At 36.0% G+C, this 17,081-nt stretch overlaps 4 protein-coding genes across 4 annotated transcripts; 3 read left to right on the top strand and 1 right to left on the bottom strand.

Moving 5' to 3' along the window:
- Positions 1-254: 254 nt before the first annotated feature.
- LOC108814553 (GDP-fucose transporter 1) lies at positions 255-1,518 on the bottom strand. The gene has a single exon (XM_018587151.2). It carries the CDS (start codon positions 1,424-1,426, stop codon positions 401-403), a length of 1,026 nt encoding a protein of 341 aa, XP_018442653.1. The 5' UTR covers positions 1,427-1,518; the 3' UTR covers positions 255-400.
- Positions 1,519-3,799: 2,281 nt separating this feature from the next.
- LOC108814884 (26S proteasome regulatory subunit 8 homolog A-like) lies at positions 3,800-6,677 on the top strand. Its single transcript, XM_018587525.2, has 9 exons — positions 3,800-4,082; positions 4,487-4,584; positions 4,668-4,892; positions 5,009-5,071; positions 5,163-5,326; positions 5,674-5,830; positions 5,920-6,018; positions 6,104-6,214; positions 6,297-6,677. Exons 1-9 carry the CDS (start codon positions 3,875-3,877, stop codon positions 6,435-6,437), a joined length of 1,266 nt encoding a protein of 421 aa, XP_018443027.1. The 5' UTR covers positions 3,800-3,874; the 3' UTR covers positions 6,438-6,677.
- Positions 6,678-8,564: 1,887 nt separating this feature from the next.
- Positions 8,565-9,702, top strand: LOC108815242 (GTP-binding nuclear protein Ran-2-like). Its single transcript, XM_056990714.1, has 4 exons — positions 8,565-8,644; positions 8,726-8,852; positions 8,926-9,043; positions 9,160-9,702. Exons 1-4 carry the CDS (start codon positions 8,642-8,644, stop codon positions 9,575-9,577), a joined length of 666 nt encoding a protein of 221 aa, XP_056846694.1. The 5' UTR covers positions 8,565-8,641; the 3' UTR covers positions 9,578-9,702.
- Positions 9,703-11,959: 2,257 nt separating this feature from the next.
- Positions 11,960-13,167, top strand: LOC108814918 (SPX domain-containing protein 1). Its single transcript, XM_018587570.2, has 2 exons — positions 11,960-12,403; positions 12,480-13,167. Exons 1-2 carry the CDS (start codon positions 12,131-12,133, stop codon positions 12,972-12,974), a joined length of 768 nt encoding a protein of 255 aa, XP_018443072.2. The 5' UTR covers positions 11,960-12,130; the 3' UTR covers positions 12,975-13,167.
- Positions 13,168-17,081: the final 3,914 nt, after the last annotated feature.

The following is a 17,081-nucleotide window of genomic DNA, read 5'->3' on the forward strand; positions in this document are numbered from 1 at the left end:
ATTGTACGATCAGTACTACTGACAGCAAGCGACTGATCGCAGATCGATGCGAGATGCAAACGAAGAGGGCCACAATGGATTTAGACCCTAGAGTCTTACAAAAACATTTCAAAGCATCAAGACTCCAACTACAATCCATTCGTTTGACCATAAACCCGAATAGAAGGTGGACCTGTAACTGCTCTTTCACATTTTTTTCATTACAACAAAGTATCAAAGACCCGACATCTCTGAAATCTTGTAATGAATAGAAGGAAGATAAAGCTGATTTTCTTGTATAATAATAGGTAGAAAAGAATGAGAGTGAAACAAGTTTACAAAATTGATACTATAGAGGCCATAAACCATTGAAGAAACCTCTCAATTCAAAAAAAAATCAAAAGCTAATGGAAAGCCTCTCTCATACATTAGTAGCTACTTTCCCCGGAATCAACTCCATCGACTCATCATCCTCACCCTTGTCGGCATTGTTCGACGGACCATTGGTCGGCTTCTTAGCCACTGTAACAGACTGCTGATAACCAACACCTCCACAGATGGTAACAAGCAAACAAACCAAACCAAACGGAGTCGCGTGCTTATCCCAAATCACAACATTAATCACAACAGTCAAGAACTTGTTCACAACCCCCGTCACGGTAAAAGCAGTGGCGGAGATAGCTTTCCTAGCAGCGAACCCGAAGAAGCTAATGAGGAAACCAAACACACAGGACAAGGCCACAGCGAAGAACGCAACCGGCTCGAACACGTTCCCTCCGTTAGCATTCACCGCCGTGAAAACCTCCGCGTGTTCTCCCGTGAGGAACCAGAAAAACGGCGCGATCATCAGCGACAAGAGGTTGTTATACAGAACCAACCCCCAGGTGTTGAGTTCGAGGGTGGAGACCATGTGCTTGATGTAAACCATCTCGGTGGTGATGGTGACGAGGTAAGCCAAGGCCCAGGAATAAGCGGTGAGAGTGAAAGCCGAGTCGTTAGCGACGTACCCTACAGCGCCGGCGAGGATGACGAGGAGAGAGAGGAACGTGAGCCTGGAGGGACGCGGCTGGCCGCGGAAGAGGGTGTCGGCGACGGCGACGAGGAGAGGGGTGAGGGAACGGAAGACGATGAAGGTGTCGACGTTGGCGTGGCGGAGGAGGTTGGTGTTGGTGAAGATGGCGAGGTAGAAGACGAGGGCGGCGGGGAGGAACTTCTTGGCGGTGTCCCAGGCGAAGGCGTCGTGGCGGAGGAACCCTAGTTTGCCGAGGAGCCAGACGCCGACGGCGGAGGTTAGGTACTGGAGGGCGGTGAGGAGGCCAGGGTAGTTGAAGTAGGTGATGGCGAACTTGTTGATGACGGCGAGGAGGCTGGAGCAGAGGGCGTAGCCGATCACGAGGCTGCTCGTCGCGTAGTGTGGCTTGCTGGAATCGGATCGGGAGGAGGACATTGTTTGATCTGGATCGAGACAATAGATCTGGATCGAGACAATAGAGAGATTAGACTATTAGAGGAGGAGGATGGAAGGCGACGACTTAAAGACTGTCGTACGGGGTTTGGCTTTGCCTGTAAATGTTTTTAATCTTCAGTGTAATTTTTTAAAAAAGTAGTGTTAATTTAGTCAAATATAAATGGAAGTTAATTAACAATACGATTCTTTTTGATAAACAAAATCAGATCCACCAAAAATCATCCTAGTTAACGGAAGTTACAGCTATGAAGATCATTTAGTTGAAGTTTCAATTTATCTGTTTTTATTCACATACTAAGGTATTGTAGGAAGGCCAACCACTAGACTAGGACTACAAGCCAGCCCAGAGCAACTAGCTTCTATTCCCCTTGGGATGGATATAGATGGAGAATCCTATCAATAATAGTACTTGGCCAAACTCACTCTCTAACTAAACATAGGATCAAAATTTTGGCAGATAACTTAAATATTTTGAGTTGAAAGTTTTGATTGAAGCATTTATTTATACATTTGAAGATAAACCTTGATATTGAGAACATCACAAGTTCAAAACATATTAGACTTTCTCATCGGCATCATATTTCATTGATAACAATTCTCTACATATAATTGAACAAGTTATTACAAACTACATCCAAGATTTATCATCTTCCTATATCAAAAATGATCTAATCAAAAGACTTATCAGATATCACCAATGTAAGCAAAAATTAAGTGATAAATAAACATTAGGTTAAGAGATTGGAATTTCCAGGAAAATTATCAAAATGTATACTCCAATTTCTATAAAATGTTACATATATGTAACTCTTTTTTCTACATATTTGTAACTCATTATTTTATTTTTTACTTTGAAACACATTGATTGAAACAAAGATGGATACAAAGCCAGAAAAGATACTGGAAACTGAGCCGGAGGAAACAGATTTCCCCGGAAATTAAGCTCTATTACACACAGAGGAAAGTAAAAAGGAATATCATCCCAACATAACTCAAAGAGAAACAGAACAAAACCATAGCATAAGTGTTCACAGAAAGAAACACTTCCACACATCTCCAAGCAAGTCAAGATACAACGAAATTAAGAACTCCCATTAAAATAAGCCCAACCATAGAAAGCAGAGAACCTTATGCTTTTGTAACCGGCGAGAGCAAATGACCTTCAGTACGAGACTCAATCAAACCGGATATGGTGAGGAACTGCAAACACATAACCACACTCACGAAAACGAAAAGCAATGTTGAAAGAGACCACGATCAAGTCTCAAGTTAAAGACAGAGAGCGCCAACATCTACACCGGATCAACACAAAATGCACGAAAGCGAGAAGGAAGAGATCGAAACTGGATCAAATAGAACAACAAGCAAGGAACAGTGAAAAGGCTTCAATGGAGACGAATACTCACGACCACAGAAAGCTCCATCTCCACTTGACCCAAGAGCAGAAAGTTGAGCCGGAAAACAGAGGATCCAAACCACCAGAGAGGGAGACCACAAAAGCCAGCTCTATCATCATTGAAAACCCAATCTTGCCTCCAAAGAAAAGGTAAAATCCTCACGCGTCTTAAGCGCTTCCACCAGGGTAGTCACCTATCTACACACCAAGCCTAAAAATCAGAGCAGGAGAAGCAGAAAAGCTCCTCCGTGGCTTCCTTCCTCCGGATCTGGACCACCGCTAAAGGATCGGGACGAAATAGGGATCTCGCCAATGATCCGCCGATACTTAACAGACTACGCCGAGAACAAGAGGTGAGACCAAAAAACAAAAAAACAAATTAAGAGGGACAACGCCGAAGCTCGAGAACCATCGGACGTTGGCCAAACACAGGCGGCACTAGGATTTTCTTCAGAGAAGGGGCAAAAGAAAAGTCGCGTTTTTTAACTCATTATCTAATTTGATATTAGAACTTTTTTGTCAATTCATTCTTTTTTGGAGATTTCTTCGGATGAATCTTAAACTATGATCATTTTACCTTGAGAAATAACTTTTTATTATTTTACTATGATCCAAGTGATTCATGCTCTTTCTAATGGGGAGATGCATGAAGCATCTTCAAACAAAGAGTGGTCAGATTATACTAAGGCCGTTGTATTTGCCTAGAGCATATGAGACCAAATTATGTATAGATTTTTTTTTCTCTTTTGATCATTATAAAAACGCCCATTTTAAATTGTTTTTGAAATTAAAATATAAAATGAAAAAAAAAGGATGAGATTCCTTAAAGACTCTAACCCCATGAGAAGGTTCCTCTATTTACTGAGTTAATTTCCTTTTTACCTAATTAACAAATATCGCGTATTATCTAGCTTTGAGGTGAAGTAATGTTCGCGTGAGGGTTTCAGATTCCGATTAAAACCAAAAAAACCACATCTCTCTTCTTCTCGTCACGAAATCGAAATACCCAGAGACAATCAATCGCTCACGATATGGCGGCCGTAGGAGTCGAGTCGAGGCATCGTCCCGAGACAGCGATGGAGGAAGCCTGCAACGCCAAGGGAGCTGTGGCGGCGAAACAAGGGGAAGGTCTTAAGCAGTACTACCTCCAGCACATCCACGAGCTTCAGCGCCTGCTCCGCCAGAAAACCAACAACCTCAATCGCCTCGAAGCTCAGAGGAATGAACTCAATTCTCGAGGTCCCTTTTCTTCTTCATCATCGTCCCGTAAACCCTAATTTCGGAATGGATTGAGTTTTTTTTTTCTCGATCTGGAAGTGGTTATAGGGATCTTAGGTGTTGGATCTTTTCTAGAACTGTTGTCTAACGTTGTGTTACTATTGAGCTTTGATTTTTAGCAGAGATAAGTTTCCTTTATTCAGATTCTGTTTGATCTCTGCGGTTGTATTGACTATATGTACTAGCCGTATAATTTAGTTTGGTTCATTGTCTAAGCTGAATGCTTAGTAACACGTTTAAACTAAGAATGCTCTGAGGTTTAAGCTTTAGGGTTACATATTATAACAGCATCATATCTAAGCTTTACGGTTTTCTTATTCTTTATAATTTCTAATTAATTCTAATTTGAAACTCTTTGAAAACAGTACGAATGCTCAGAGAAGAGTTGCAGCTGCTTCAGGAACCAGGTTCCTATGTGGGTGAAGTGGTTAAAGTGATGGGAAAAAACAAGGTCTTAGTTAAGGTATATGATGATTCTTTATATCATGTTTGTTTAACGTTAATTTGTCCTTGTACACAGTAAGGCTTGAGCTCATCATTTAACAGGTTCATCCTGAGGGGAAGTACGTTGTTGATATTGACAAAAGTATTGACATAAACAAGATCACACCCTCGACAAGAGTTGCTCTCCGTAATGATAGCTATGTTCTTCACCTGGTTCTGCCAAGTAAAGTCGATCCCCTGGTCAACCTTATGAAAGTTGAGAAGGTTCCTGACTCCACATATGACATGATTGGTGGTCTTGACCAGCAAATTAAGGAAATCAAGGAGGTAATGCTTACGTAGTGAAAGAAAAAGCAAAGCTAAAATTCTGGTTTTTATGTTATCGCTTCTGTTGTTTCATGGTTTTTTTAATACTTTATATAATCTCTTTAATTGTTCATCAGGTCATTGAGCTGCCAATCAAGCATCCTGAATTGTTTGAGTCTCTTGGAATTGCGCAGCCTAAGGTACACATGCCTTTCGAAGTCTTCTTCTTTAAACTGTAGCGATGTTAGGTGGATTATAGATGATTTATGATTTATCTCCCTTCCTTTCTAGGGTGTGTTGTTATATGGTCCACCTGGAACTGGGAAGACACTTTTGGCTCGAGCTGTGGCACATCACACTGACTGTACCTTCATCAGAGTTTCTGGTTCCGAGCTGGTCCAGAAATACATCGGAGAAGGTTCTAGAATGGTCAGAGAGCTTTTTGTGATGGCAAGGTTTGTATATGCTAAGGCCCTAATGTAGAAATTTCAAGCATAGTGAACAGTGGTGGGTAGAAAAAGATGGAGTAGTTAGACAATCTTAATCTTATTACATGTCTGCACTTATTAGCTGAAATGGACATGTAGTGTTAATCGGTAAATAGAATGAAGGACGTAATCTTTGTTGGTACTATGAATATCAGGGTGTAGACAGTCTCAAGGATGAATATCTATTATAGAGAGCATGGTGCCTACCATTTAGGAAACAGTACTAAATTGTCTGTTTGGAGCAAACAAGAAAGTAGACATACATGAGATGATTGTTGTTGAAAATACTATTGCTGATGGTTTTTGGTTTTCAGGGAGCATGCACCATCAATCATCTTCATGGATGAAATCGATAGTATCGGGTCTGCTCGTATGGAATCTGGAAGTGGAAACGGTGACAGTGAGGTGCAACGGACTATGCTTGAGCTTCTCAATCAACTTGATGGATTCGAAGCATCAAACAAAATCAAGGTACGTTTAATATGTATTAAAGATGCATGTGGTATCGTTGTCTGAAAGTTGTAGAGAGACTCGTTCATCTTCTTAAATGACTGTTACAGGTTTTGATGGCAACAAACCGTATTGATATTCTGGATCAAGCTCTTCTCAGGCCAGGAAGGATTGATAGGAAAATTGAATTCCCCAATCCTAATGAAGATGTAATGCTTATGTTTGTTTTGCATATTATGGAGTTGCTCGAGTAGAACATGTTTGGCTAATGTGTGTTTCTACAATGTGTTGCAGTCACGTTTTGATATCTTGAAGATTCACTCGAGGAAGATGAATTTGATGCGTGGAATTGACCTGAAAAAGATTGCTGAGAAGATGAATGGTGCTTCCGGTGCTGAACTGAAGGTAATATATGTTTTGATCTCTCGCTCTCTCTGTCTCTCTCTACAGGTTACCTCTCTCTTATGCTTTTGGTTGTTACGGTCAGGCTGTGTGCACGGAAGCGGGAATGTTTGCTCTGAGGGAGAGGAGAGTACACGTGACACAGGAAGACTTTGAAATGGCGGTGGCGAAGGTAATGAAGAAAGACACAGAGAAGAACATGTCTCTGCGTAAGCTCTGGAAGTAGGGAGTCTCTTTGTTGTCTAGACCTGATAAATCAGCCTTTCTTTACTGTTCGTTGGTTCTTTCTGAAATCTTTTCGTTTAAGCATTGTGAAAACAAAGTTGGTTACAAACACTAGTTTATTTTTCAAATGGTCCTAAGACATCAGTTTCGATTTTAACAAACAAGCTTTTTTGTTTTGTTTTTTACATTGTAGAATTGCATCCCCAACTGAGTTATCAGATTAAGATTTGGTTGGGTTAAATGATTAGTATTCTGGTAATAAGTTAAAAGACTAGATTTTGACGTGCGGGTGTATTTTTTATAAAATATGTTGCTATTTATTTTCCATGTCAATATTAGAGTTTAACAAAAAATCCAAATCCAAAAAATTGAACCGATTTTGATCCAAAAAAAAGTATCAAACCCGAATCGAAATTGATTAAATATCCAAATTGTTCAAAATTTTGGTATTTAAAAAATTAAAATCGAATTCGATCTGAATCGAAGTATTTCAGATACCCGTGTATTCGAAATTGATGTATATACTTATATATATTTTTTAGATTTAATGTATTTAAAAACATTCATAATATATATGATAAAGTTGGTTTAAATAATTGATAATATATATATATATATATAATCATATGTAAATATCTAAAATTGTTAAAGTATACTCAAAACACCAAAAATATTTAAAATAATTATTAATTCTCTATCCAAATATTCAAATCAAACCAATTTATATGTTAAGTTCAGGTATTCTGACATATGTTATTCAAATTATATTTATTATATTATTTTTATATATTTTGAGAAATTTAAAGTATATAATGAATTTTTAAGTTGTTTAAATGGGTTATCTGAACCCGAATAAACCCACAAAAATCCGAATCGAATTCGAACCAAAATTTATAAATACCCGAATGAGACTGAAATATTTGACCCCTGAAACCCGAAACCCGAACATACCCAAATATTTGACGCCCACCTCTAATTCACGATCTATTTTTTTCCTTTAAAACAGAGTAGACATATAATTAATAGTATTTTATACGTACTATCGTATAAATAACCATATATATTATATTTTAAAAATTTAATGTGAAATAAAAAAAATCATAATTTAAGTTGGTATATGAAATTTGACTTTTATTGTATTTTTCTTATATATATTCAAAACATTTTTCAATAATGGTTATTGGAAAATATTTTAGTAAAAATAAATTTTGAATATATGTATATGTTGAATTAGTTTTTGATATAAATCAACTTTAAATTATTATTTTGATTTCAAATATATATATATATGTTTAAATTTTTTTATGATTATTTTAGAAACCTCTTTTTCTAAAGAAACCTCTTTTTTAAAACTATAATTTGTGTTTCCAAACAAACCTATTTTTTTTTAAATTGCTATCCAAATTTCCAAATAAACATCTTTTTAAAATTGTTATTCATATTTCCAAACAGACTCAATTTGTAATTCAGTTTTAATAATATAGTTGTTTGTTTTGTACAATATGGTAGAATAATTCGAGATCTGTTTTTAATTTTAGGTATGACTCAAATAATATTTGTTGTCAATTATATAGGTAATGGACTTCGATGTTGACAGAAACAAAAGTAATGGGCTTCAAGAATACTTAAGAGTGAAGGCCAGCTCGAGTGATTAATGTTAAGAGTGTCAATTTAATTAGGCATGTATAACTAAGTTATAAAACGACTGTGTATTATGTTTAGGCCAATGGCAATTCAATGTAAATATTGTGGAAAAATTAGGATTAAATCTTATTTGTACTCCAGTTTTAATAGTTTAGATTTGTCGATAAATACGAGATAAAAATCTAAAGTTGTAGATCAAGATTCAAAGTTATGTGTTGACAAAAAAAAAGATTCGAAGTTATGTTTTTGTCAAGAGCAGCGTATACTGAGGAATCTCGAATTTAATAAGGGAATAAATACATTTTTGAAAAACAAATTAAAAGTATGAGGCAGGGGTCCGCGTGGAGCAAAAGCTAAAAAGATCTAACGGTGGAGAGAGCTAAAGAATAATAAACAGAAGGAATCTAACGGTCATAAGAAAAGCGTCAGACCTAAGCGAGAGAACCCTTGAAAAAAAAAAAAATTCTCCGTTTAAAAACCCCCTCTCCCTCTCGCCGCTTTCATTCTCTAACATCATTTCCACGAACGAAACGCTCACACATCGCCCCTGATTCCCTAAACATGGTATACTCACAGATCCGTTGATGTCTATATTGTTTCCGACTGTGTTCTTGTTTCCTAAAATTGATATATATTGATCATCAGGCTCTACCAAACCAGCAAACCGTAGATTATCCTAGCTTCAAGCTCGTCATTGTCGGTGATGGAGGCACAGGGAAGACAACCTTTGTCAAGAGACATCTCACTGGAGAATTTGAGAAGAAATATGAACGTAAGTGTTACCACATATGTTTTCTCAATTACTTGAAGAAGAGGATGCTATTTTCTGATTGGTTTGTTTGCAGCTACTATTGGTGTGGAGGTTCATCCTCTAGATTTCTTCACAAACTGTGGCAAGATCCGTTTCTACTGCTGGGATACTGCTGGTCAAGAGAAGTTCGGTGGCCTTAGAGACGGTTACTAGTAAGTTCTTGCCCGACTTGTTATTAATTACTCTGGTTATTATTTTCTTTTGATAATCATGTTAAATAATTACTCTGGTTATGTTTTGAGATTTGTTTTTTTTTTTTTTTGGGCAGCATCCACGGTCAGTGTGCAGTAATCATGTTCGATGTGACAGCGCGGCTCACATACAAGAACGTGCCCACGTGGCACAGAGATCTCTGCCGTGTGTGTGAGAACATCCCGATTGTTTTATGCGGGAACAAAGTTGATGTGAAGAACAGGCAAGTCAAGGCCAAGCAGGTGACGTTTCACAGGAAGAAGAATCTTCAGTACTACGAGATATCTGCCAAGAGCAACTACAACTTCGAGAAGCCCTTCTTGTACCTCGCTAGGAAGCTTGCCGGCGACCCTAACCTTCACTTTGTCGAGTCTCCCGCTCTTGCTCCCCCTGAGGTTCACATTGACGTTACCGAGCAGCAGAGGAACGAGGCTGATCTCATTGCAGCCGCAGCTCAGCCTCTCCCTGATGATGATGATGACGCTTTTGAGTAAAAATACAAAGATTCTAAAAATATGGATGCAGTTTGCGTTTCAATGATTCTCTCTTTTCTTCTTATGTTGTGTTGATGTCACTACATTATATATGAATGATGAATCGAGAGTCTTTTAGAACTAAATTGAGGAATTTTATTTAGTTTGATCAACAAAAAAAAACTGAGGAATTTTTGTTCGTGTTCTGCACACTGTTGCCATGAAACACTTCGTGAAGCAGTGTTGTGTGGAGTTTATGCTCAAAATATTATCTAATTGTTATTTTTTTCTTTTTACATCATTCTATAAGAAGAAAATAACCTAAGATGAAAATTTGCAAATTAATTTGTGTGCACAGATAAGATAACATTACTTTATGCCAATGTTTCTCCGAATGATATACTTATCGCTAGTTTCTGCTGTGGAGGAGGTTTCATTGCATGTGATAAAGTTGCACTTGCCCCCCAAGCAAATGCTAATCGATGCAGAATGAGCACTGAAAATAAACAACGCAAAACAGAGATCAGTTAGGCATTATTGTCTCTACAGGTGGTAGCGGGAACTTATAATTTTGATGATAAATTTCTATGCGATTGAGACTACAAGATATTAAAAAATGCTTGGAATTGCATTTTGCATTTATGTCTTCGTTTTTACGACTCAAAAAACATTATTTGCCTTCACTTAGACTATTACAAAAGAAACACGAAAGAAACTCAGGCATGAGACTAACACCTATCAAAGAAGTCAATCAATTCTGCTTTAACATAACAAAAACAAACGTATATGCATTGTGTGTAGTCAGGGCCGGTTCAATACCACTCTGGGCCCTTAGGCAAAAATATTTTTTGGACCCTATGGTTATTAATTTTTAATATTGAAACATTTATTAAAATTATTAAAATGATTTTTTGGACCCTATAATAACACATATATTATTTAACCTTCGACATCACATGCATATATACGTAAATAATTAAAACAATTATAGTTGTTTAGTTAATATTATGTATGTTAATAAAATGAAAAAAAAAATCTAAGTGGGTTCTGGGGCGGTCGCACTGACCGTCCCATATCCTAAGCCGGCACTATGTGTAGTAAATCTACAGAACAAAAGAACTCTATAAATGTTGAAGTGACTGAAAGACTTTGAGAGTGTTATTCTTTTGTGTGTGTTGTTTCTATGTTTCTTTTAAAACATCAAGTTTAAGATCAAATGCAATCTTGACTTTTTCAGTTCTTCAACAAAAGATCATTAACTCTTCTGTGACTTGTTTTTGTTTAGACTTAGTAAACATCAGTCAAGTTTCGGCTGTCTTATATCTTATGTCAAACTAAAATATCAATAAGGATCATTTGTGGCGTAAACCATATGAGGACCTAATATCAAAATGCACAAACATCCTCACAATGACAATGTCATTTGCAGATTTGACTTTCAATATTATTTTATTTGAGCAAGGAATTGAAAAACAAGAAGAATACACTAACCAATTGTGTGTGTGTGTGTTTTTTTCCAAAAGATATAGCTAGCCAGCCCACATCGTAGTATAGTATATTTGGGAACGTCAGCAAGCCCACCATCTAATTATGTATGATTCTTGGACTAATAGTGCTTCTAACATTTTTTTAAAAAATGATGAAAAGAGGAAAAGTAACATAGAAGTTTGGATTATAGACAAACATCAATGGATGGAGAGAAATGGCATGGACTGAGACGCGAATCGTGGAATTTCAAGAAAAGAAAAATACTATTGTTTGTCTTTTGGATGGTTTAAAGTAAAAAAGATGCCGAGGTTTATACTTTATACCCTTTCATATAATTAAGAATATTCCCAAAAAAGTTATGACCATTTGCATTATCTTTTTCTTATTTTATTTAAAATTAATTATTTAAATCTAAAGTGGTAATTCGTCAAACTATTTGTAGCAATTATCATGGAGAGAATGATAGATCATGAAGACCAATGTCCCCACGTGTCTTTTGTCAATGACAACCTTGATTTAGATTAATTATATCAGTAAAAAATGATAACACTAATGGAAATAATTTGTCCAAAATTACAGGTATATAAATCTGTTTACGTATGTATAGATAGATATACCATATTTTGAGGGGAAACCTAATGCAATTGATCTTTCAAAAAAAAAAAGCCTAATGCAATTGATTCATGTAAGTTTATACTTGCTCATCAGTTGGAAATCTTAGATCAAACCGGTTGTTTAAACCAAAATTATATTTTTTTAATAGAAGAAAAAGTAGGATTTGATCAAAAAAAAAAAGTAGGATAAAATATTTATTTAATTATTAATCTACAGTAGGCATGTGGTATAGTCTCACCCACAGGATTGATAGCAATAAATAACCAAAAAAAAAAAACAAGAGTGATTAGAAACGAATAAAACCAAGAGATATTCTATCGAATGAAAAATGGATATTCGAAAGAGAAACCTTGAGAATATTCTTCTTCTTCTTCTTTTTCTCTTATCAAACACATCACTTAATATCTCTAACCGCATCCTCCTGCCTTCTTCATTTTCATCTTCCCAGAAAAAAAAAAAAAAAAAGACAAAATGAAGTTTGGTAAGAGTCTGAGCAATCAGATAGAGCAGACACTCCCTGAATGGCGCGACAAGTTCTTGTCTTACAAAGACCTCAAGAAGCGTCTCAAACTCATCGCCTCCAAATCCGGCGATCGTCCCGCCAAACGTCTTCGACTAGACTCCTCCTCCGGCGGAGAAATGTCGAAAGAAGAGATGAGTTTCGTCCAGTTGCTAGAGGACGAGTTGGAGAAATTCAATAATTTCTTCGTCGAGAAGGAGGAAGAGTATATCATCAGATTAAAGGTAAAACACAATAATAATTAATAAATGAAAATTATCCTTTTTAGGGTGTGATTAAATTAAATTAAAAAAAAAACAGGAATTGAGAGATAGGATAATCAAAGCAAAGGAGAACATGATGAGCATAAGGAAAGAGATTGTTGATCTCCACGGAGAGATGGTTCTCCTCGAGAACTACAGTGCTCTCAACTACACAGGATTGGTTAAGATACTGAAGAAGTACGACAAGCGAACCGGCGATCTCATGCGTTTGCCTTACATCCAGAAAGTTCTTCGGCAACCTTTCTACACTACAGACTTGTTGTACAAGCTCATCAAAGAATCAGAGGCAATGCTTGACCGCTACTTCCCCGATGGAACAGAGTCTTCTTCTTCTTCTGCCAACAACGCCCAAGCAGAGCACGAGTTGGTGGAGAGCCTCCACATGAAAAGTACAATCGCTGCCTTGCGTGTTTTGCAAGAAATCAGGAGTAAAAGCTCTACGGTGAGCGTCTTCTCGCTGCCGCCGCTCCAGTTAAACGGAGTGGACGACACGTGGAAGAAGATTCCCTTGATGGAGCAAGAAGCCAAATAGAAAGAGAGCGAGAGATGCTTTTATTCTCCACTTGTGTGTTTTTACAGTAGAAGCTAACAGATTGTTAAAAAAAATATACATTATCAATGTGGCACACACACAGAAGAAGGGTATCTTTGAAGTCATTAGCGGTTGTAACTGTGTTTGTGTGTAGTAATTGATATGATTGTATACCAAATTCAGATTTGTTACCTTTTATTGCATGCAATGACCTAACTCTATAACCATAACAATTCAAGACAGTAATCTCGCTCATAACAGTTGGCCACAAAACCAAATGGGAAACCAATACAAGAAACACAATGGCAGATATGTGACATTATAATTACGTTGCAACAAGCTTTCAAGTAAAAATGGAATCATAAGACGGTTTTAGATTTGGTGGGTTGCATAAACAAAACTTAACGTCAGAGCCTTCACACACACGGAGACTGATGCGACCAATTCGTGATTACTTTTTTGTTTTATTTTAGATAAGAAGCTTCTCAATAGCGTCCTTGAGCTGCTGGATTTGTGATTTTAACCGACTACTGAACAAGCGATAACAGATCTTGTTACACCGCATGTTCTTCCCAAGGCTTGCTTTGAAGGCACAAATACGTACGGAACATTCTACAAATTCATTTACATAAGAAAAAGAAAAAAAAAAGGATGGAAACTTCAGTCAACAATGCTAAACAAAAGCATTGAATTAAGAATAAACATAAAGCAATTTTAACTTCCAACAATAGAATTAAAAGGCCAAATAATACTTGATAATAAAAACACTTTTATAGAGACCCCCTGGATATATTCCACCAATATAATCTTCTTTAGGTGTGGCAATGTTCACAGTTGGGGCTTAGTTTTCACATCAAAACAACACGACAAATACAAGACCAAAACCATAATCCAAAAAGAATATAATCTACTCTTTCAGTTTCATCAAAAAAAAAAAAACTTAGAATCGTTTCCATACAGAAAACTGAGTATCTCAATGAAGACACTCAGAAGAAAATGATGGAGACACCCATCATGAAGCATCCGACAGACATCCAAGGGCTCAAACGCTCACCTGTTAGCAGTGTGATATAACAAAGCAAATGTTAATCAACAGAGTGTTGTTGGGACATCCGAAACAAACGAATCACTGTAACTGCCAGTCTGCAAAACTTTCGACTATACTAATGTGCCCATCATGTATATGCTTATATAGGAACATCACCAAAGTATATTTAAGGATTGGAACCAGATATATCTATTGGGTCGGAAATGAAAGTTCAGTTATTAGTAGCTGCACTGGTTACTAAACTCTAATTCTTCCTCCTAGAAAGCCTAGCATATGCAAAGAGGGATTGTTGTTTTCTATAAAGGAACAAGATCTGAGCTCCAAGGGGGGGGGGGTACCTATTCTAGCAGCCTTCCAAAAGAATCCACGAAACCTGCAACGACAAAAGTATAATATGGTCAAACATTTTTTCATCAATCATATGCATAGACCAAAAGTGATTAATGGATGCGCATGAGATGGATAGATACATCGAAGTTTATGAACTATATGGAATGCAGAGTAACGAATTGCAGAAACAAATATGAGAAAGAGTTATCAAAATTTGGCTATCTAAATGTGCTCTACTAACCAACAAATACACGAATAGGTGGAGTAAAGAGGGGAAGGGCACAAACCCAGTTTTCTGCTCGAGAATGGCAGGGAACTGCATCTTGAGATAAGTGCACGTGCATATCACAAGCAGCACCACCGTCAAAAACGAATGGAAGTTGAACAACGCTGACTGGATAATGAAAAGATAAAAAAACAACACTCTTATTAACTCAAATCACTTGAAAGAAAGATAAAAAGTAACAAAGGGAAAGGCAATACTAGTGTTACCATTGTATCTGATGATGATCACTGACGAAGATTCACTTGATATTGCTCAAAATTACCTCCTGCAATCTGAAACAAACAATCATTGACGATAACACACAAAAATAGTCAAAAACCTATCAGTTTTTACACCATCGAGATCTGTGGATAGAAAAATCAAGCGGAGGAGGAAAAGAAACCTGAAGTTGAGCTAGTACCGATAGGCAATGAGTAAGGAATTTAGGGTTTCGAAGCTTGCTTGCTTGAATCTAGCAAACCGATCAGCGATCAAGAGACGACGGAGCGTTTGCGAAGAGGGTTCTTCTGGATTTTCCCGGCTCGAATACTTTTTCTGATCTTCGTTACGAGTATAGTTCTAAGTAAAAGTAAGGCCCATTAAGGCCCACTATATACCAACAATGGCCTAGTCTGGCGTCAAGCTGCATTGCATCCATTCACTCAAAAAAAAATTCAATCTTTTTTTTTCAGTTTGAAACTTTTTTTGAATTTTATTTTCAAATTCTTTTTTCGATCTTTTCAAAAACAAATTGAAATCTGAAAATTGTTTCTAGGTATATTTTTAAAAGTATTGTTTAAATTTTGAAAATTTAAATATTTTTAAAAAATCTTAAACTCCACTTCATTATAAACTCTAAATCTATATTAGTTAACATCATGGATATAAATGTATTTTTATCTATTTAATAAAATCTATTTTGGTTATTTTGAACTTGTGTGTTACTCTTTCAAAAAAAAAGAACTTGTGTGTTATATTTATAATAAAGGTTTTTTAGTGCTATCTCAGCATGTTTCTCTTTGAAATATGTTCGGTTCATTTGCACATGTTTATGAACATATTTTAGAAAGATTAATACAGTGAGGCTGCATAAAGCACACCCACTAGATGCGAATCAAATACAAAAGAAGTAAGGAGACCTTCTCCGCGACAACGACCTCTTCTCTTCTCCACCGTTGAGCTCTCACCACACGGGTCCCGCAGTCAGGTGAGGTCACACGAAGCCCATCAATGAGCATCCCTGGGCCCCTCACTTTAAAATCTTTGGACACTTCTACTTTTGGATGCTTCTGTCTTAATTTCCCTCTATAGATCAAGTCGTTAAACAGCTTGATTCCAAAGAATCACTTCATCTATAATTGACGCACACCTTTTATGCTGCCGTTTTAACCCAAAATTTTAGGGACTTCCGTAATCAGCTCTACACGGATAGTTTATTTTTTGATTCGATTCAATATATAATATTTTGGATATTCGGTGTTTCAGATATCTGAAAAAATTGTGTTTCGGATATCTGAAAAAATTAATATTTTTATCGGAACCGATTTGATTCGTAAAGCTATATAAAAAAAATTCTAAAAAAGAAAAAAAAAATTCATTATAAAATAATATTTTCCACTAAGAAATTTAAAAAACTACATAATTTCACAAATTTAATAACTAAATAATTAATTTAGTGAATATTAATTTTAAAAACTTATAAATATATAAAATTATATATATATATATAGATCTAATCGGATATCCATTTTAAAAAATATTAGTATTTGTGATTTGCTTCATTTTTGATGAATATTGAATTTAATTGTTTGATTTAATTTATAATATTATGGATATTTAGATTTTTCGAATCAAATCGAAACGAAAAACAAATCGACTCTAATCAAATTTTACAGATATTTTTCCCAACCCTACGAATGATAACGGTGTTTCTTTCACTTGTATCATGTATGTATGGTAATTTGAACATGATCATTTTTCAGAGGTTCAGGATTGTCTGCCAATAAAAAATAAACATGATCTTAATAGGTGGACCTCAATGATGTAAAAGGTTTTGCGCTTGTCTGACATGGACTTGCTCATTAAGCGTTCAATTAGAAAATTTTGCACTTTAGTCTCTTTTTTATCTGTAGTAAATAAAAGTTTATGACATAATAAAGCTTACCTTTTTTTGCTCAAACTTGGTTTAAAAGCATACTTTTGCTTCTTAGTTTCATATATTATATGTAATTATATCCTAAACTATAATAACAGTATAAATCAACATGCAATTTTCATATTGTGTCCTATTTGCTTTTTATGTTATACGTTGGATGGTTTTTAATTTCTTTTATGAGGTATCGTACAAAACTGTAAATCAATTTGTTGTTTTCTCGCCGTTTAAATATAGGCCATGTTATCAACTTAATACACTTGTTTTTTATTATTTGAGAATAACTTAATACACTTGTTTACTATTTATAAG

Source organism: Raphanus sativus, chromosome 7 (assembly GCF_000801105.2).
Source record: "Raphanus sativus cultivar WK10039 chromosome 7, ASM80110v3, whole genome shotgun sequence".
Taxonomy (NCBI): Eukaryota; Viridiplantae; Streptophyta; class Magnoliopsida; order Brassicales; family Brassicaceae; genus Raphanus; species Raphanus sativus.